This window comes from Megalobrama amblycephala, linkage group LG4, assembly GCF_018812025.1.
Source record: "Megalobrama amblycephala isolate DHTTF-2021 linkage group LG4, ASM1881202v1, whole genome shotgun sequence".
NCBI lineage: Eukaryota > Metazoa > Chordata > Actinopteri > Cypriniformes > Xenocyprididae > Megalobrama > Megalobrama amblycephala.
Window position 1 is genome coordinate 45,300,886 of NC_063047.1, and position 15,863 is coordinate 45,316,748.

Consider the following 15,863-nt stretch of genomic DNA (forward strand, 5'->3'; position numbering starts at 1 on the left):
AAAATATCATGTTATCATGGATCATGACAGTTATTATTGCTCCATCTGCCATTTTTCGCTATTGTTCTTGCTTGCTTACCTAGTCTGTTGATTCAGCTGTGCACAGATCCAGACGTTAATACTGGCTGCCCTTGTCTAATGCCTCGATCATGGGCTGGCATATGCAAATATTGGGGGCGTACACCCCGACTGTTATGTAACAGTCGGTGTTATGTTGAGATTCTCCTGTTCTTCGGAGGTCTTTTAAACAAATGAGATTTATATAAGAAGGAGGAAACAATGGAGTTTGAAACTCACTGTATGTCATTTCCATGTACTGAACTCTTGTTATTCAACTATGCCAATATAAATTCAATATTTAATTCCAGGGCACCTTTAAGTTGTTTCGACATTAATTTTGAGGGTAACTGTGAAGTTAATACAATATAAAAATATATTAAAAAGACTTTTTAATCATGATTAATTACAGAAAAAAATGTGTGATTAATTAGTTAACTTTTTTAATCATTTGACAACGCTAAAATAAATTAATAATTTTACATTTTCCCTAGTAAAACAAAGGGAACATATTTGCATACATTTTCCTTATAAGCAATAACTGTCATGGATATTAGTTCTTGGAAAGATTGCAAACATGTACTTGCCCATGTACACAGACAGTGAGAGACTCTAACATCCCATTTAAGGCCTTGCTTATATTATAAAAAATCAATGAGAGAGTTAATGAGTAAAGGCCTGTTCATACAAAGAATAATGACTATAAAGATAACAATATCAATAACTACATTAGCATCCACACCAACAAACACTATCCTTCTGTTTAATATAATGGTTCTATCATCTGCCACTTTTATTGCTCTGGCTCTTTAAAGCAGGATGGATTCTGATTGGCTGTCAATGTTTTTATCCTTCATCATCTGGAAAAAAAAATAGTTGTGAAAGTGATTCCAACGATATTGTTTATCTGTGCCATTTTTGTTATAGTTGCGGTGTGGACTTTGCTATCCTTTTACATTTAGATATCTTTATCATTACAATTATCGTCCTTGGTGTGAATGGGTCTTAATTCTTCATTCTCTGTTTTCTGCAGAGATGTATTTGTTTCAAAAATGTATAGGTTAACAGAATGTATAGTTATTAAAAGTATAAAAACTATTTAAAATGAGATTTTTGCCTTTTGGCCTAGTGTGTCTGAAGTTCCACTTTCGGCCAAGAAATTTCATTTGGGTGCATCACTTTTTCCCTGTATTTAAGAAGAAAGTACAGATGAAAATCTTATTAATATTTTTGTTTCAGATCGACTAGCTCCTGTGTCAGTCCTTTGGCTGAGTGTGAAGCAGGTAAATCTCCCGCTCATCGGTTTAATACAACTTTGGCTTCTGCCCTGTAGTTTTATGAACTTATTTTAACTGTAAAATAATTCATTATATTTTATTTTTCAGGGCCATCTGGAGACTGTCTGCCTTTGAAAAAGATCAAAACAGAACCCCCAGATGGTGAAATTATCCAGGTGACAGTGCCAGGTATGGTCTCACAGTCACACAGTAAGCCTCACACTGAGAGTTTTAATATTTCGGGCCTGGTACCTCAAGTTTTGTCCTCTTTTTTGCACTATTGTTAACAATCATCTGTGCAGAAATTTAAATAAAGTTGTGAGTTGAAAGCAGCATGAAATCCCTGTAGGTCTACTGGATGGGAATGCATTAGCATATTTCACTTACTCACAGAGAGGAAGTTTGTCTTTGATGGTTGCCTTCTGATTTAAAAATATTTGCTCTCATTTTGCACCCTGCTGTGCAGTGATCTGAGCCTTTGAGGACAGGCAGGGCATTTTGCATTACATGGCACATTCATTGGCTAAACAGTGTGAACTGAAGGAACATCATATATAAACTGCAAATTTGAGCTCAACTGCTGCCTTAACAGTGTTGAAAAACATCATTCTGGCCAAATGTGATTTTTACCTCCTCTCTACTTTCCATCCTTATTTAAAGACACTATATATTTAATAAATATGCGGGGTCTCATTATGCTTGCCTCATCAGTTCAACTTTTTTTGCAATCTTTCAGCAAAATACTTTCTCCATCTCTCAAACCACTCTGAATCCAATTCCAAACACATGTCAAACTAATCCATGATAGATCAAATTAATTCCAGGCTGTATATATATATATATATATATATATATATATATATATATATATATATATATATATATACGACACAATACAAATATTAAAGTCAAAAATATGTATCAATGCAACTTTCATGAAGTAAACTTTCACTAAAAGCCTTCCTTCCGCCGGAAAAAAATAGTCCCTGACCGTGAACAGCACCAGAAGTTAAATAATTATGCCATTAAATGGTGGCAAAGATTGTCTTTATGAGTGTGTCAGTCAGTAGGAGATGGTCCTCACAGCAAAATTTGAGATCCAGGGGGTGGGATCTCCTCCCACTTTACATGTCCGTAAACCTACCCGTCTCTGCCCACTGGATCTCGTGTTCTGCAGTGAGTGGTTAATGGTCAGTGGCGAAGACTTTTACATTGAAAAGACTGAAATGTAAACACGGAACAAGACGCAACTGACAAATGCTTTGACTAGTGCTGTCAGTCATGGGAAAACCCCTTAACTGTTAAAAGGACAAGATAATGCATCGGACATTTAAACAGATTTTTTATTATGAACATAGAACTGACCTGAAAGAAAATGCTAAATCTGAATGGAGGTAATAAACTCGCTCACTCGATCTCTTTCTCACAATACTCTTCTACATAATACAGTAAGCTTCAATAAACAATATCAATTGAGAACAGTTTATGTTGCTAAGAGTGGTTGCTAAGGGTGTTGTGTAGTGATACACAGAACCGTTCGGTGAAGCGGACATAGCTGTGTTTTATCGTGAATAAAACACAGCTATTGACCAATCAGAATCAAGGATAGGAACTAACCGTTTTATAAATATATATTTCATATTAATATAATTTCACAGTATATTATTGCATTTTGATCAAACGCTTCCTTGGTGAGCATATGAGATTTAATTTTCACTGGCCTCATAGTAGATGTTTCATCAATGTATTCCTAAAGTAATGAACCAATTTTATCAGCATAACTTTTCACAATTCAGAATCAAATTCCAATGAATACATCATATTATCTAAATAAAATGCATTTTGAGTGCCATTTTTATTATGTTTTTAAATTTACATCCAAATTCGTCTCACCCTGTCTTTCTCTGTTCCTGTCTTTCTCTCATCCTGTCTTTCTCTCATCCTCTACTCTCAGAGTCCAGTGCTTCTACAGAGGAGCCAAGTGAGCCTCAGGCTGAGCGGGTGACCCCTGACCTCTGTCTTCCCAAGGAGCCTGTAGCAGGTAACAGCATACTGGCCTTCTTACCTTATATCTGAATGTAGTTCCATATCCATCTTTTTTCTCTTGCCTCCAGTGGTATATCGATAATCCCAAACATATGACACATCAAAGCCTCTAATATAACCCTCCAGTTTCTCATCCAGTTACAAATCCCTCCATTCCGTCTATACCTGCCCTCCTACAACATTAATGCCCGTCTCATAATCTTTATATGTACATGTGCGTGTTAGTCCAACTAACTGTCAAGTCCATTCTTGTTAGACATTCATTTCAGTGAGCTTATGCTCAACACAGGGATATTAAATGCTGATTTAGACTGGAAGAAACCATGTCCTAATCTCTCAAAAGGAATTGTACATGAGTACGAACCTCTGTGAAGACCGAAACAGGACAGCGGCACTTAATGTACAAAAACATTTTAACCAGTGATAATAACATAGGTTGAAATGTGGTAAGACAAGAGTTTTACATTTCTCATTTTAACTCCAAACCCAATACCCCAGACTTACCCAAACAGTTGTCCCAGCCCAAGTCAGATCCAATGTGAAACCTGTTCCCCATGCTGTGCTAGTTCTCCCACTACAGTAAACCCACATCCAATAGAACTCCCTAAATAGACTCCCAGTGTTAGTGCCCCTAATATATAGAAATATACTGTGAGTTGATATGAACGCTCAACCGCTGTCATGTATATTAATAGGATTCTTGGGTTTTGGAAAATCTGGGAATTTTAAAGTTCTTTTCCAGGCCTAGAAAAAAAACAAAAAAAAAAAACTTTTTTTGTTATGCTGTAGAATATTTTGTCACATAGATAAGGCTCTTTTGTAGAGTAAACCTTGCAGGTAAGCAAGTGATGTCTGATTCTTTTGATTTGGTTCTTTTCAGTGCTATTTTGGCTCTATATTATTTTATTATTTATATACTAATATAGTATTTATTTAAATTTTGAATTAGCTTTTATTTATATCTTTTAAGTTTTCATTTTAATTTTATTTTAAGTTTGAATCATTGTTATCTGCTTTTGGCATTTGTATAGCTTTTTAATATTTAAAAATATTTTATATAATATTTTATATATCATTTCTATTTAGCTTTATTTGAATTAATTTCAGTTTTCAGTTTATTTCAGTTTTAGTTTTAGTAATTTTAGTACTTAAATGAAAATTAGAAATGTTGCTTTTGCAACTAACTGCAATAAAATAAGTTTCTCATCTAATATTTATATTTTATTTTATTTCAATTAACGAAAAAGATTTTTAATCATTTCGGTTAACAATATCAGCACTGGTTCTTTTCCATGAATCTGATCACAAATCAGTCTGAATCGAAATGTTTTTTTGTTTTTTTTAATCCTTATTTTTATTCTTACTATGGAAAAGTAATGGAAATTCATTGGTCACAAAGTGTGGTTTATACAAAATGTATTTAATAATTAATGTTTTATACATAATAATATATATATATAATCTGTATATATATATATATATATATATATATATATATATATATATATATATATATATATATATATATATTCTAACCAAAAAAATGATTCAGACATTTTTTATATTTTTTATATATTTTTACTAGTGGGTGCAGGACACAATTAGTTCATTTATGTAAGGATTTATGAGGATAGCAAAATAATTTATGAACATTTATGAGGATAGCAAAATAAAGTAAACTGACATATTATACCCAAAAAAAAATTTTATACAGTTGACTACCAGTAAAATTAATAAAAATTTGGAACCAAAAATTATTCAGACACTTTGACGTGAACATGTTTTGCTTAAGTGTTATCTGACATAATTAAGATACATTTTTTTCTGACACAGTTTAATTCTGAGATCTCCATATTTTATTACCATTTTTTTTAAACTATAGTGAATAAACCAGTTATATATATTTCAAGATTCATTTTTTTATTTTCAATTTTTTAAACAATAATTAATAGGGAAATTGCTGGCTTTTAAAAAAATTGTACATGAATCAGGTGTAGAAACCTGGTGTTGTTGAAGCGTTCATATTAACTCACAAATTAAGCATTTTGACTCATAATAAATAACACTGGATTTGTTATGTTGAAGTTTGCATTACACAAATGGTCACTGGAGTAAAACACAGGTGAGTTGAATCATCAAAACATCTCCAGCAAAGCGTGTATAATTCATGTGTTTTTGATCAAATCATACACATAGGAATACTTCCCAAGTGCTACACTGATGGTAACGTCATTCTGTTTGTATCTCTGCAGAAGATTTAACGCCGAAGTCTACACCACAAGGGCTCAAGAGAGCTGTTGAAGGTAAAACTCAATTTTGAACTATCACTCAGGTTTGTCTTCAGATATTATGGGCTGTTGGTGTGATTGTTCTCCCTTTCCCCAGAAGACATCGGAGAGATGATCCTTCAGCTGCGAAAGCAAGTCGAGAGCCTGTTCAGCTCCAAGTACAGTGAGTCATGGGCTTACTCACCGTATCATTTACAATCGACTGTGGCAGCAACCTGCAAAGATTCCTCTGGCTTAAAATATACACAAATAATAGATTGCAGAATTCATAATGGTGTGTCACATCGAGTCAAATCATCTATCTTTCTCGTTCTAGGTGAGGCTCTTGGTCTGCCTGAACCGGCTAAAGTGCCATACTCCAAGTTCCAGATGTACCCAGATGACCTGTATGTCACAGGTCTGCCAGAAGGGATGACTTTTCGAAGACCGAACTGTTTTGGGGCAGCAAAACTCCGGAAGATTCTTGCTGCCAGTAGTCAGATTACATTTGTTATAAAGAGGTATTGTCATAGAGAACACATTAAAATGATCAAACAAGTTTGTTCAGACATACACAAAACCACTACATTGTTTCAAGAAGATGTTTGACTATGGTGTTCCTTTTTATCTGTGTTTGTCAGGCCAGAACTGTTGACAGAACCGGTCAAAAATGAAGGTGCCTCTAAGACAACCTCTGATTCAGGTAAACCAATATTTTTTATTTTATTTTATTTTATTTTATTTTGAGTTGTCATGAATCCTCGATTCAATTTGAGTACTTGATTTAAAAAAAAAAAATTGATTAACTGGCAAAATACTGGAAGTGTGGCATTTCACGGACGGGAATCCAAAAACCGTATTATTAGACCATTTTCAAAAGCTGCACGATATATTAAAACCATTTAAAAAGCATAGTGCTATTGTGAAATCACAAAGGCTGCGAATCAGTTAAATAAATATGTGCACTGCGGGTTTTAGGGTGAATCGCAACACAATTATTTACATTTGTGCAGGTTATGAATTAAATGTTGCTTGGCCAATATTAAACAAGGATTTGATCTGCTGTAAAATAACAACACCAGGCCTTTGGCGCCCTCTGTAGGCATTTGTTATAAAATGTAAAATACATAAGTTAATCATGTTTATATTGTATATTACATTATGTATTTTAACAGTGTTATTCAATAAAATCATATGATTACTTTCTTTTCACACTTTGTCTAAACCAGTGATTATTGCTTCATTGTTTTCATACCTATTTTAAGTAATTTTAATGGTTGTTGTTCACTTAGGTCTATTTTTATTACCACAAAACTATCCAAGTACTCGATTAATCGTCAAAATAATCGACCGATTACTCGAATACCAAAATAATCGTTAGTGACAGCCCAACCATTTGTCCTATGTAGGGTCATTTTGTTTTATTTTATATCCATTTTGTGTGTATTCCTTCTGTTTTATCCAAAATATCACTTACTAATCTTTTATAATTCTCCTTTTGATTAAATATTCAGCAGAGACTGACTCTAAAGACCAATCAGATGACCCGGGACCTGCCTCCAAAAGACCAGGATTCTCAGGTATCACTGTGATTAAGTTATCAGGTGTTGTACACAGTAAGTTAGTGACTTTATTGCATCCTGACTAAATGAAAAGATTCAGTTGATCCTTGTGCCACGTGTCTGTCTTTCGGATGCCAGTTCATGTTCAAAACTTCATTCCCTCCTGTCCTTTCTTGATATGCTATCACTAAACCGTTGGCTTTTCTACCGATGTTCTGCCCTCAGACAGTTTAGAGGCCAAGCTCTCCCGTATCGACTTGGCGAACACACTGCGAGAGCAGGTCCAAGACCTGTTCAACAGGAAATACGGCGAGGCACTGGGCATTAAGTATCCTGTGCAAGTGCCTTACAAGAGGATCAAGAGTAACCCTGGCTCAGTGATTATCGAGGGCTTGCCCCCTGGCATCCCCTTCAGAAAACCCTGTACCTTCGGCTCACAGAATCTAGAGAGGATATTAGCGGTGGCAGACAAGATCTCTTTCAGCATTACAAGGTGAAGCACTGCAACACGTTTTTGAAAAGCTTTTGAACTAAAAAAAAAAAAAAATGAACATGGATTAATTTGTCTAATACACTGAGTTTATTTAAGAATTACAAAGTCTTTTCTATCTTTTCAGGCCTTTCCAAGGGCTTATTCCCAAGCCAGGTAAGCAGTCAAAATTTAATAGCACTTCTTTTTTTTTATTTTTGCTGAACTACTCATGAAAATAACTTAAATCATTTTTATTTTGCCAGCACCACGAAGAATAACCATATTAAAGAAAGGTTACACCCCAATAAGTGGTAAGAATAAGGCATCATTTACTATGTATTATGTGTTGTAGTTATTTATTGCACTTAATGGACAAGAAATCCATGTCTACACTGGATGTCCAGAGTGTTGTGGTGTGACAAAACTATATCTAGAACTGTCAGTTGATGGATGTCCCATTTCTATTTTTGATTGGCTCCACAGCTCCTTCAGCCACTTTACTTTTGCTGTTCGACAGATTTGACAGATTACAATTTAATATAACTGTTTTCTGTGGAAACTTGTTTCCACCATGGAATAAAACAATTTAAAAGATAATTGCGACTTTTTATTTCACAATTGTGAGTTTATATGTCATAATGTCAGAATTGCGAGATATAAACTCAATTTATTCTGACTCAATTTTTTTCTCACGAATGCGAGTTTATCACTGAATTCTGAGAAAAAAAGTCAGAATTGCAAGATGAAAACTCACATTTGTGAGAAAAAAGTTCAGAATTGTGAGATAAAATGTTGCAATTGCCTTTTTTATTTTTTATTTTGTGGCAGAAACAAGTCTCCATAGTTTTCTGTTTATATACAAACCCGATTCCAAAAAAGTTGGGACACTGTACTAATTGTGAATAAAAAAGGAATGCAATAATTTACAAATCTCCTAAACTTATATTTTATTCACAATAGAATATAGATAACATATCAAATGTTGAAAGTGAGACATTTTGAAATGTCATGCCAAATATTGGCTCATTTTGGATTTCATGAGAGCTACACATTCCAAAAACGTTGGGACAGGTAGAATAAGAGGCTGGAAAAGTTAAATGTACATATAAGGAACAGCTGGAGGACCAATTTGCAAATTATTAAGTCAATTGGCAACATGATTGGGTATAAAAAGAGCCTCTCAGAGTGGCAGTGTCTCTCAAAAGTCAAAATGGGCAGAGGATCACCAATTCCCACAATGCTGCAGCGAATAATAGTGGAGCAATATCAGAAAGGAGTTTCTCAGAGAAAAATTGCAAAGAGTTTGAAGTTATCATCATCTACAGTGCATAATATCATTCCAAAGATTCAGAGAATCTGGAACAATCTCTGTGCGTAAGGGTCAAGGCCAGAAAACCATACTGGATGCCCGTGATCTTCGGGCCCTTAGACGGCACTGCATCACATACAGGAATGCTCCTGTAATGGAAATCACAACATGCGCTCAGGAATACTTCCAGAAAACATTGTCGGTAAACACAATCCACCGTGCCATTCGCCGTTGCCGGCTAAAACTCTATAGGTCAAAAAAGAAGCCATATCTAAACATGATCCAGAAGCGCAGGCGTTTTCTCTGGGCCAAGGCTCATTTAAAATGGACTGTGGCAAAGTGGAAAACTGTTCTGTGGTCAGACGAATCAAAATTTGAAGTTCTTTTTGGGAAACTGGGACGCCATGTCATCCGGACTAAAGAGGACAAGGACAAACCAAGTTGTTATCAGCGCTCAGTTCAGAAGCCTGCATCTCTGATGGTATGGGGTTGCATGAGTGCGTGTGGCATGGGCAGCTTACACATCTGGAAAGGCACCTTCAATGCTGAAAGGTATATCCAAGTTCTAGAACAACATATGCTCCCAACCAGACGTCGTCTCTTTCAGGGAAGACCTTGCACTTTCCCAACATGACAATGCCAGACCACATACTGCTTCAATTACAACATCATGGCTGTGTAGAAGAAGGATCCGGGTACTGAAATGGCCAGCCTGCAGTCCAGATCTTTCACCCAAAAAAAACATTTGGCGCATCATAAAGAGGAAGATGTGACAAAAAAGACCTAAGACAGTTGAGCAACTAGAAGCCTGTATTAGACAAGAATGGGACAACATTCCTATTCCTAAACTTGAGCAACTTGTCTCCTCAGTCCCCAGACGTTTGCAGACTGTTATAAAAAGAAGAGGGGATGCCACACAGTGGTAAACATGGCCTTGTCCAAACTTTTTTTGAGATGTGTTAATCCTGTGAAGGCAAAGCTGAATTTTCAGCATCATTACTCCAGTGTTCAGTGTCACATGATCCTTCAGAAATCATTCTAACATGCTGCTCAAGAAACATTTCTTCTTCTTATTATTATTATTATCAATGTTGAAAACATTGAACCTTTTTTCAGGATTTTTTGATGAATAGAAAGTTAAAAATAACAGCAAAATAACATCTTTTCACTAGTATAAAATTGCCCATTATTTAAAAATTGTTGTGTCCAATTATTTAATAATTTATTATTTTCTAAAATATATTTTAAAATGACAGAATAACCCATGTCCATTGTATTTCCTTTGAAAAATAAAACAGTATAAGTCTAGCTTGAATCTGAGAGTCTGTCTAGCATAAAAGGTTATTTTAATGTTGAATCTGTCAGTAAACTTATAATAAATATCCTTATACTGAAATATTTGATCACTGTCCAACAGAAGAAGATGAGGTCAACCGAATGGGAGAGAAAGTGATATTAAGGGAACAAGTTAAAGAGCTCTTCAATAAGAAATATGGTACGTTAATTACTGAACTTATTTATTCCTTTGTGCAAATGTGTTTTGTCATTCTGAAATATTCGAATGCTTCATTTGTGAATGTGTTGTGTTCAGGCGAAGCTTTGGGATTGGACCGCTCAGTCATTGTTCCTTACAAGTTAATCCGTGCCAATCCAGGCTCACTGGAAGTGTGTGGCCTTCCGGATGATATCCCCTTCAGGAATCCAAATACTTATGACATAGTTCGGTTGGAAAAAATCCTACAGGCCCAAGATGAAATTACTTTCAATATCAAAACCCCTCTACAGTAAGTGCTGTGCCAGATGTGATTATAGTGATTATGTTGGATGAACAATGCTTAAAAGTATTGTTTGATCTCATTGATTTTGTCTTTGTTTAGGCCTTTTACAGAGTTGTGTACTCAATCTTGTAATAAAGGTATGAGCCTTTATTTGTTATTAAACATTTTATGTATTTAAAAAAAAAATGGAATTGTTTACAAATGTGTGCAAATGTTTACATCCTCTTTTGCAGAAGGTAAAGAAGTATCTACGAATCGACGCAAACGTAAACGAGTACTTGACAACAGTCAAGCATCCATGCCCGCTGGAGCAGACTCAGCACTATCAACCAATCAGATACCTGTCATGGTATGCGAACACATTACAAGAGTGGTTTTCTTTTTCCACTCCACTAAAATTCTTTACGTCATCATAAAAGGCATTTTAAACCCAGGTTGAACAGGATATTCAGTGAGGAAGAAATGTGGGGTGGGACTTGATTTTATCTGACAGGAATGTACAGTACAGTCCAAAAGTTTGGAACCACTAAGATTTTTAATGTTTTTAAAAGAAGTTTTCGTCTGCTCACCAAGGCTACATTTATTTAATTAAAAATACAGTAAAAAACAGTAATATTGTGAAATATTATTACAATTTAAAATAACTGTTTTCTATTTGAATATATTTCACAAAGTAATTTATTCCTGTGATGGCAAAGCTGAATTTTGAGCATCATTACTCCAGTCTTCAGTGTCACATGATCCTTCAGAAATCATTCTAATATGCTGATCTGCTGCTCAAGAAACATTTAATGTGTACAATTGTACAAAATATTTGTGTACAATATTTTTTTTCAGGATTATTTGATGAATAGAAAGTTCAAAAGAACAGTGTTTATCTGAAATCTAATCTTTTGTAACATTATAAATGTCTTTACTGCCATCCTTGCTGAATAAAAGTATTCATTTCTTTAATTTCTTTTCAAAAAAATAAAAATAAAAATTCTTACTGACCCCAAACTTTTGAACGGTAGTGTATAATGCTACAGAAGCTTTGTATTTCAGATAAATGCTGTTCTTTTGAACTTTCTATTCATCAAGGAATCCTTAAAAAAAAGTACACAACTGTTTTCAACATTGAAAATAATCATAAATGTTTATTGAGCAGCAAATCAGCATATTAGAATGATTTCTGAAGGATCATGTGACACTGAAGACTGGAGTAACGATGCTGAAAATTCATCTTTGCATCACAGGAATAAATTACTTTGTCAAATATATTTAAATAGTACACAGTTATTTTAAATTGTAATAATATTTCACAATATTACTGTTTTTTACTGTATTTTTAATTAAATAAATGTAGCCTTGGTGAGCAGACGAAACTTCTTTTAAAAACATTAAAAATCTTAGTGGTTCCAAATTTTTGGACTGTACTGTATTTTGAAAAGTGGGTGTTATGGACAAAATGGAGCCAGACTTAAGTCATTTGTGTATTGGTTAACATTACACTGCTGTTTTTTTTTTTTTTTTTAAGAAATTTATACTTTTATTTATGGAAGCTTGTTTCTGCCATAAATAAAAAAGGTATAATTGCAACTTGTTATCTTGCAATTGTGACTTTTTCTCAGAATTGCGAGTTTATATTTTGCATATAAATATATAATTTGATATAAAGTCAGAATTGCGAGATATGCAAGTCAGTTTTTTTCCTTAGAATTGGACTTGCGATAACTTGCTATTATGAGTTTTTATCTCACAATTTTGAGGAAAGAATTCAGAATTGCGAGAAAAGTCAGAATTTGGAGTTTATGGGCTCTATTTTAACGTTCTAAGCGCACGGTCTAAAGTGCACTTAGGCTGTGTCCGAATCCACTTTTGCTAGTTTAACGACGGGAAAAATGTAAATAAAAATGTAACAAGCAGAGTGTACATGCAATGCAAGGTGCATATTACTAACGTGCCCTTTAAATAACACACACACACACACACACACACACACATACTGTATATATATATATCTCATAAAAGTGAGTACACCCCTCAAATTTCAGCAACCATTTTATTATATGTTCTCAAGGGACAATAGTATAGAAATAGTATTGTCTATATATTTTAGAGTAGTCAATGTGCTGCTTGTATAGCAGTATAGATTTACTGTCCTCTGAAAATAACTCAACATACAGACATTATTGTCTAAAAAACTGGCAACAAAAAATCATTCTCACATCAAACATTGAATGGTAGTGTATTCAGATGTGTGTGCAGCCTTGATGAATTGAAAAGTCATTTCAGAAGTGGTGCAAGTTCTTACATATTTTTTTAAAAACAAACACATTTAAATTTTGCACAATGAGATAGATGTATTAAAGAGACGGTTCACCCAAAAATGAAAATTATGTCATCATTTACTCACCCTCAAGATGTTTTAAACCTGTATTAAGTTTTTCCACTGTTGATGGTCCCCATTGACTTCCATAGTATGAAAATAAATACTATGGAAGTCAGTGGGGACCTGAAACTGTTTACCAACATTCTTCAAGATATATTATTTTGTGTTTAACAGAAGCAAGAAACTCAGGTTTAGAACAAATGATGACTGAATTTTCGGGTGAACTATCGCTTTAAGACAGTTGTCAGTTGTATTGAACTTTCATGTCAAACTTTCATGTGATTTTCTCTAACTGGACTACTATTAAAATGTCCTTTTTTTTTTTTCAGCAATGGCCCATGTACATGGTGGACTATAGCGGAGTGAATGTTCAAGTTCCTGGCAAAGTCAAATACTAATGAACTTTCCAATGCCATACAGAAGACTTTCACCATTAAGGGACCTTTTTAAACATTTCTGAATGCTAAATTCAGCTTTCCCCAGAGCTGTGGCTGATCGTGCGGCTTGCGCATGGAGACGCCTGTATGTTCTGGCAGGTGTTAGAGAGTGTGAACCGCTGGATGCAGTTGTTTCTGAATGAAGTGCTAATGATGGAAAAACAGCAGTAAATCAATGTGCCAGTGATCTATTACTTAGAGGAATAGTATTCACCCTCATGTCAGTCCAAACCTCAATGCTTTTAAACTGCTCTTCAAGTGTTAACAACATACAACATACAGATTTGGAATGACATGAGGGTCAGTGAACAATGACGGAACTATTCCTTTAAGAGGTTGTTTGTAAAAGGAGTAGCCGTTATTTGCGTATCAGATGAACTATATTGCTTTGCCACCAGGATTTGTGATAGCAGATCCTGGACACAATCATGGTTAAATAACCATCTCATAAAGAGCAGTAAGAATGAGATTTGGGATTTGTTTTTTTTTCCCCAAATAATGCTAATCACTGTTGGGATACACAGCCTTGTTTGGTGCCGAGAGCTCGTACAGTACGTACATACTGGATACGACTCCTGTAGTTATCTGGGTCTCATGCCTTGCAAATGTTTGTATTGTTATTTATTTATTTATTTAAATAAAAACTTGTATATGCAGGGAATGTAAACTACCACATTCAGTATAGAGCATAAAGTACTGAATGACACGACTAATAATGATGCTAAATACAACTAGCTACTGTATGTATTCAGAGAGAAACGTCTGCTTCAGGTTTCAGTATGTCAAGTTGGAAAACCCTAACATGATAGCACTAACTTATATTCAATTGAGAGACTTTTTTTGTATTATTTTAGCTTTGTAAGTTACTCTTAAGTTCGTTAAAGTAAGGCAAAGTGAGATATTTCACAGAGAAAACATCATGAATGTATTGTTTGTAAAGGAAAGAATGCTATAATGTTATTCTGTAATGACTGTCTCTGGAATTGCCAGTATTTATATGCTGTACCTTAATGCCATTTAGGCCTTTCAAATAAAATGTGTTGCCTTGCCTTGCCTTTTTTTTTTTTTTTTGCTCATGATAATGTTATGCAGTGAAATCCTTTCTATGTGTGTGTTTTAAGCATGCCTTATTACGTAGTAGTTAAAGAATTCTGAAATATCACAAAACAGATTAATGAAGAAAGATTAATGTTCCAAACATCAGAGATCAGGCTATCTTTAGCACCATCTGCTGGGCAAAAGGCAACATCACACATTTTCACTGATGTAGAATTTTTACTTCAAATTTGAATCACATTTTCCACTTTTAATTTTAAATTTAAACCTAAATTTTCAGACATTTTTTATGTCTACAGTCTCTCATAAGGTATAACTGCATTATGCTCATAGAAAGAGATGAAAGTTAAAGGTGCAATGTGTAAAATTTGTGAGGATCTATTGACAGAAATGCAAGATAATATACATAACTATGTTTTCAGTGGTGTATAAAGACCTTACATAATGAACTGTTATGTTGTTATTACCTTAGAATGAGCCATTTCTATCTCAAACACCACGGGTCCCCCCTCCATGTCAAGTCGCCATTATGTGCTGGCATGTTTCTACAATAACCCTAAACGTACAAAAACTACAGAGCGTGCTTCATCACTATGCTATTCTTCTTCTAAATTGTTCGTGTTTTTAGAGGCAGCTTGCATCGTAACTAGGTTGAATACGCACGAAGAAGTAGTAGTAGTCGTCGTCTGGTTTATTAGAAGCAGAGACCGTTCTTTGTTAGTAGTAAGAAGAAACCTCACTGCTTGACTGGCTAACGTACTCTCTGTTGTCTCCGGCGACGACATCTTTGACTTGTGTCGGCCAGACGGCCACCATAGCTTCTCTATTTTGTTTCGAAAGCGAGGCAAAGCCTCTGGAAGGCAAACCTGCAACCTTTAGCCAAAAAAGCATAATGGCTAATGCTAGAGCTCCACCTCTGGCGGTACGCATGCTGATTTAACAGCTTTTGTGGGAAAATAGCTAATCATTTAATTAATTGACAGCTTGTTCACTAATCTTCAGCATGTTTTACACTAAACAATACTTTCGTTGGGAACTATATATAGACTTTAGCTTGATAAAAGTATTTTTTTAAGAGAAGGCAGACTAGGGAATGTTGCGACAGGTAGGACTCATTTACGGCATTACCAACAGCAAATGTGCCGCATTACTGTTTAAGAACAATAGATGTTGTGGCAAGCCTGCAACCTTTAGCCAAAAAAGCATAATGGCTAATGCATTACACAATAGG

At 34.7% G+C, this 15,863-nt stretch overlaps 1 protein-coding gene across 4 annotated transcripts in view; it reads left to right on the forward strand.

The window, feature by feature from the left end:
• The window catches only part of gtf2ird1 (GTF2I repeat domain containing 1), a 39,686-nt gene extending 25,061 nt beyond the window's left edge, over positions 1-14,625 (forward strand). For 2 of the 4 annotated variants that reach the window (XM_048189572.1, XM_048189569.1), the window contains exons 12-27: positions 1,297-1,340; positions 1,443-1,523; positions 3,289-3,375; positions 5,633-5,683; positions 5,766-5,831; positions 5,985-6,168; positions 6,289-6,350; positions 7,162-7,227; positions 7,435-7,702; positions 7,827-7,855; positions 7,945-7,992; positions 10,408-10,485; positions 10,582-10,774; positions 10,868-10,905; positions 11,002-11,117; positions 13,469-14,625. In XM_048189572.1, coding sequence (XP_048045529.1) covers positions 1,297-1,340; positions 1,443-1,523; positions 3,289-3,375; positions 5,633-5,683; positions 5,766-5,831; positions 5,985-6,168; positions 6,289-6,350; positions 7,162-7,227; positions 7,435-7,702; positions 7,827-7,855; positions 7,945-7,992; positions 10,408-10,485; positions 10,582-10,774; positions 10,868-10,905; positions 11,002-11,117; positions 13,469-13,537 — 1,480 coding nt within the window. In that variant the 3' untranslated portion in view covers positions 13,538-14,625. The remainder of the gene's footprint in view (positions 1-1,296; positions 1,341-1,442; positions 1,524-3,288; positions 3,376-5,632; positions 5,684-5,765; positions 5,832-5,984; positions 6,169-6,288; positions 6,351-7,161; positions 7,228-7,434; positions 7,703-7,826; positions 7,856-7,944; positions 7,993-10,407; positions 10,486-10,581; positions 10,775-10,867; positions 10,906-11,001; positions 11,118-13,468) is intronic. The other 2 variants (XM_048189573.1, XM_048189574.1) reach the window with 2 other exon arrangements.
• The last annotated feature ends 1,238 nt before the right edge of the window (positions 14,626-15,863 follow it).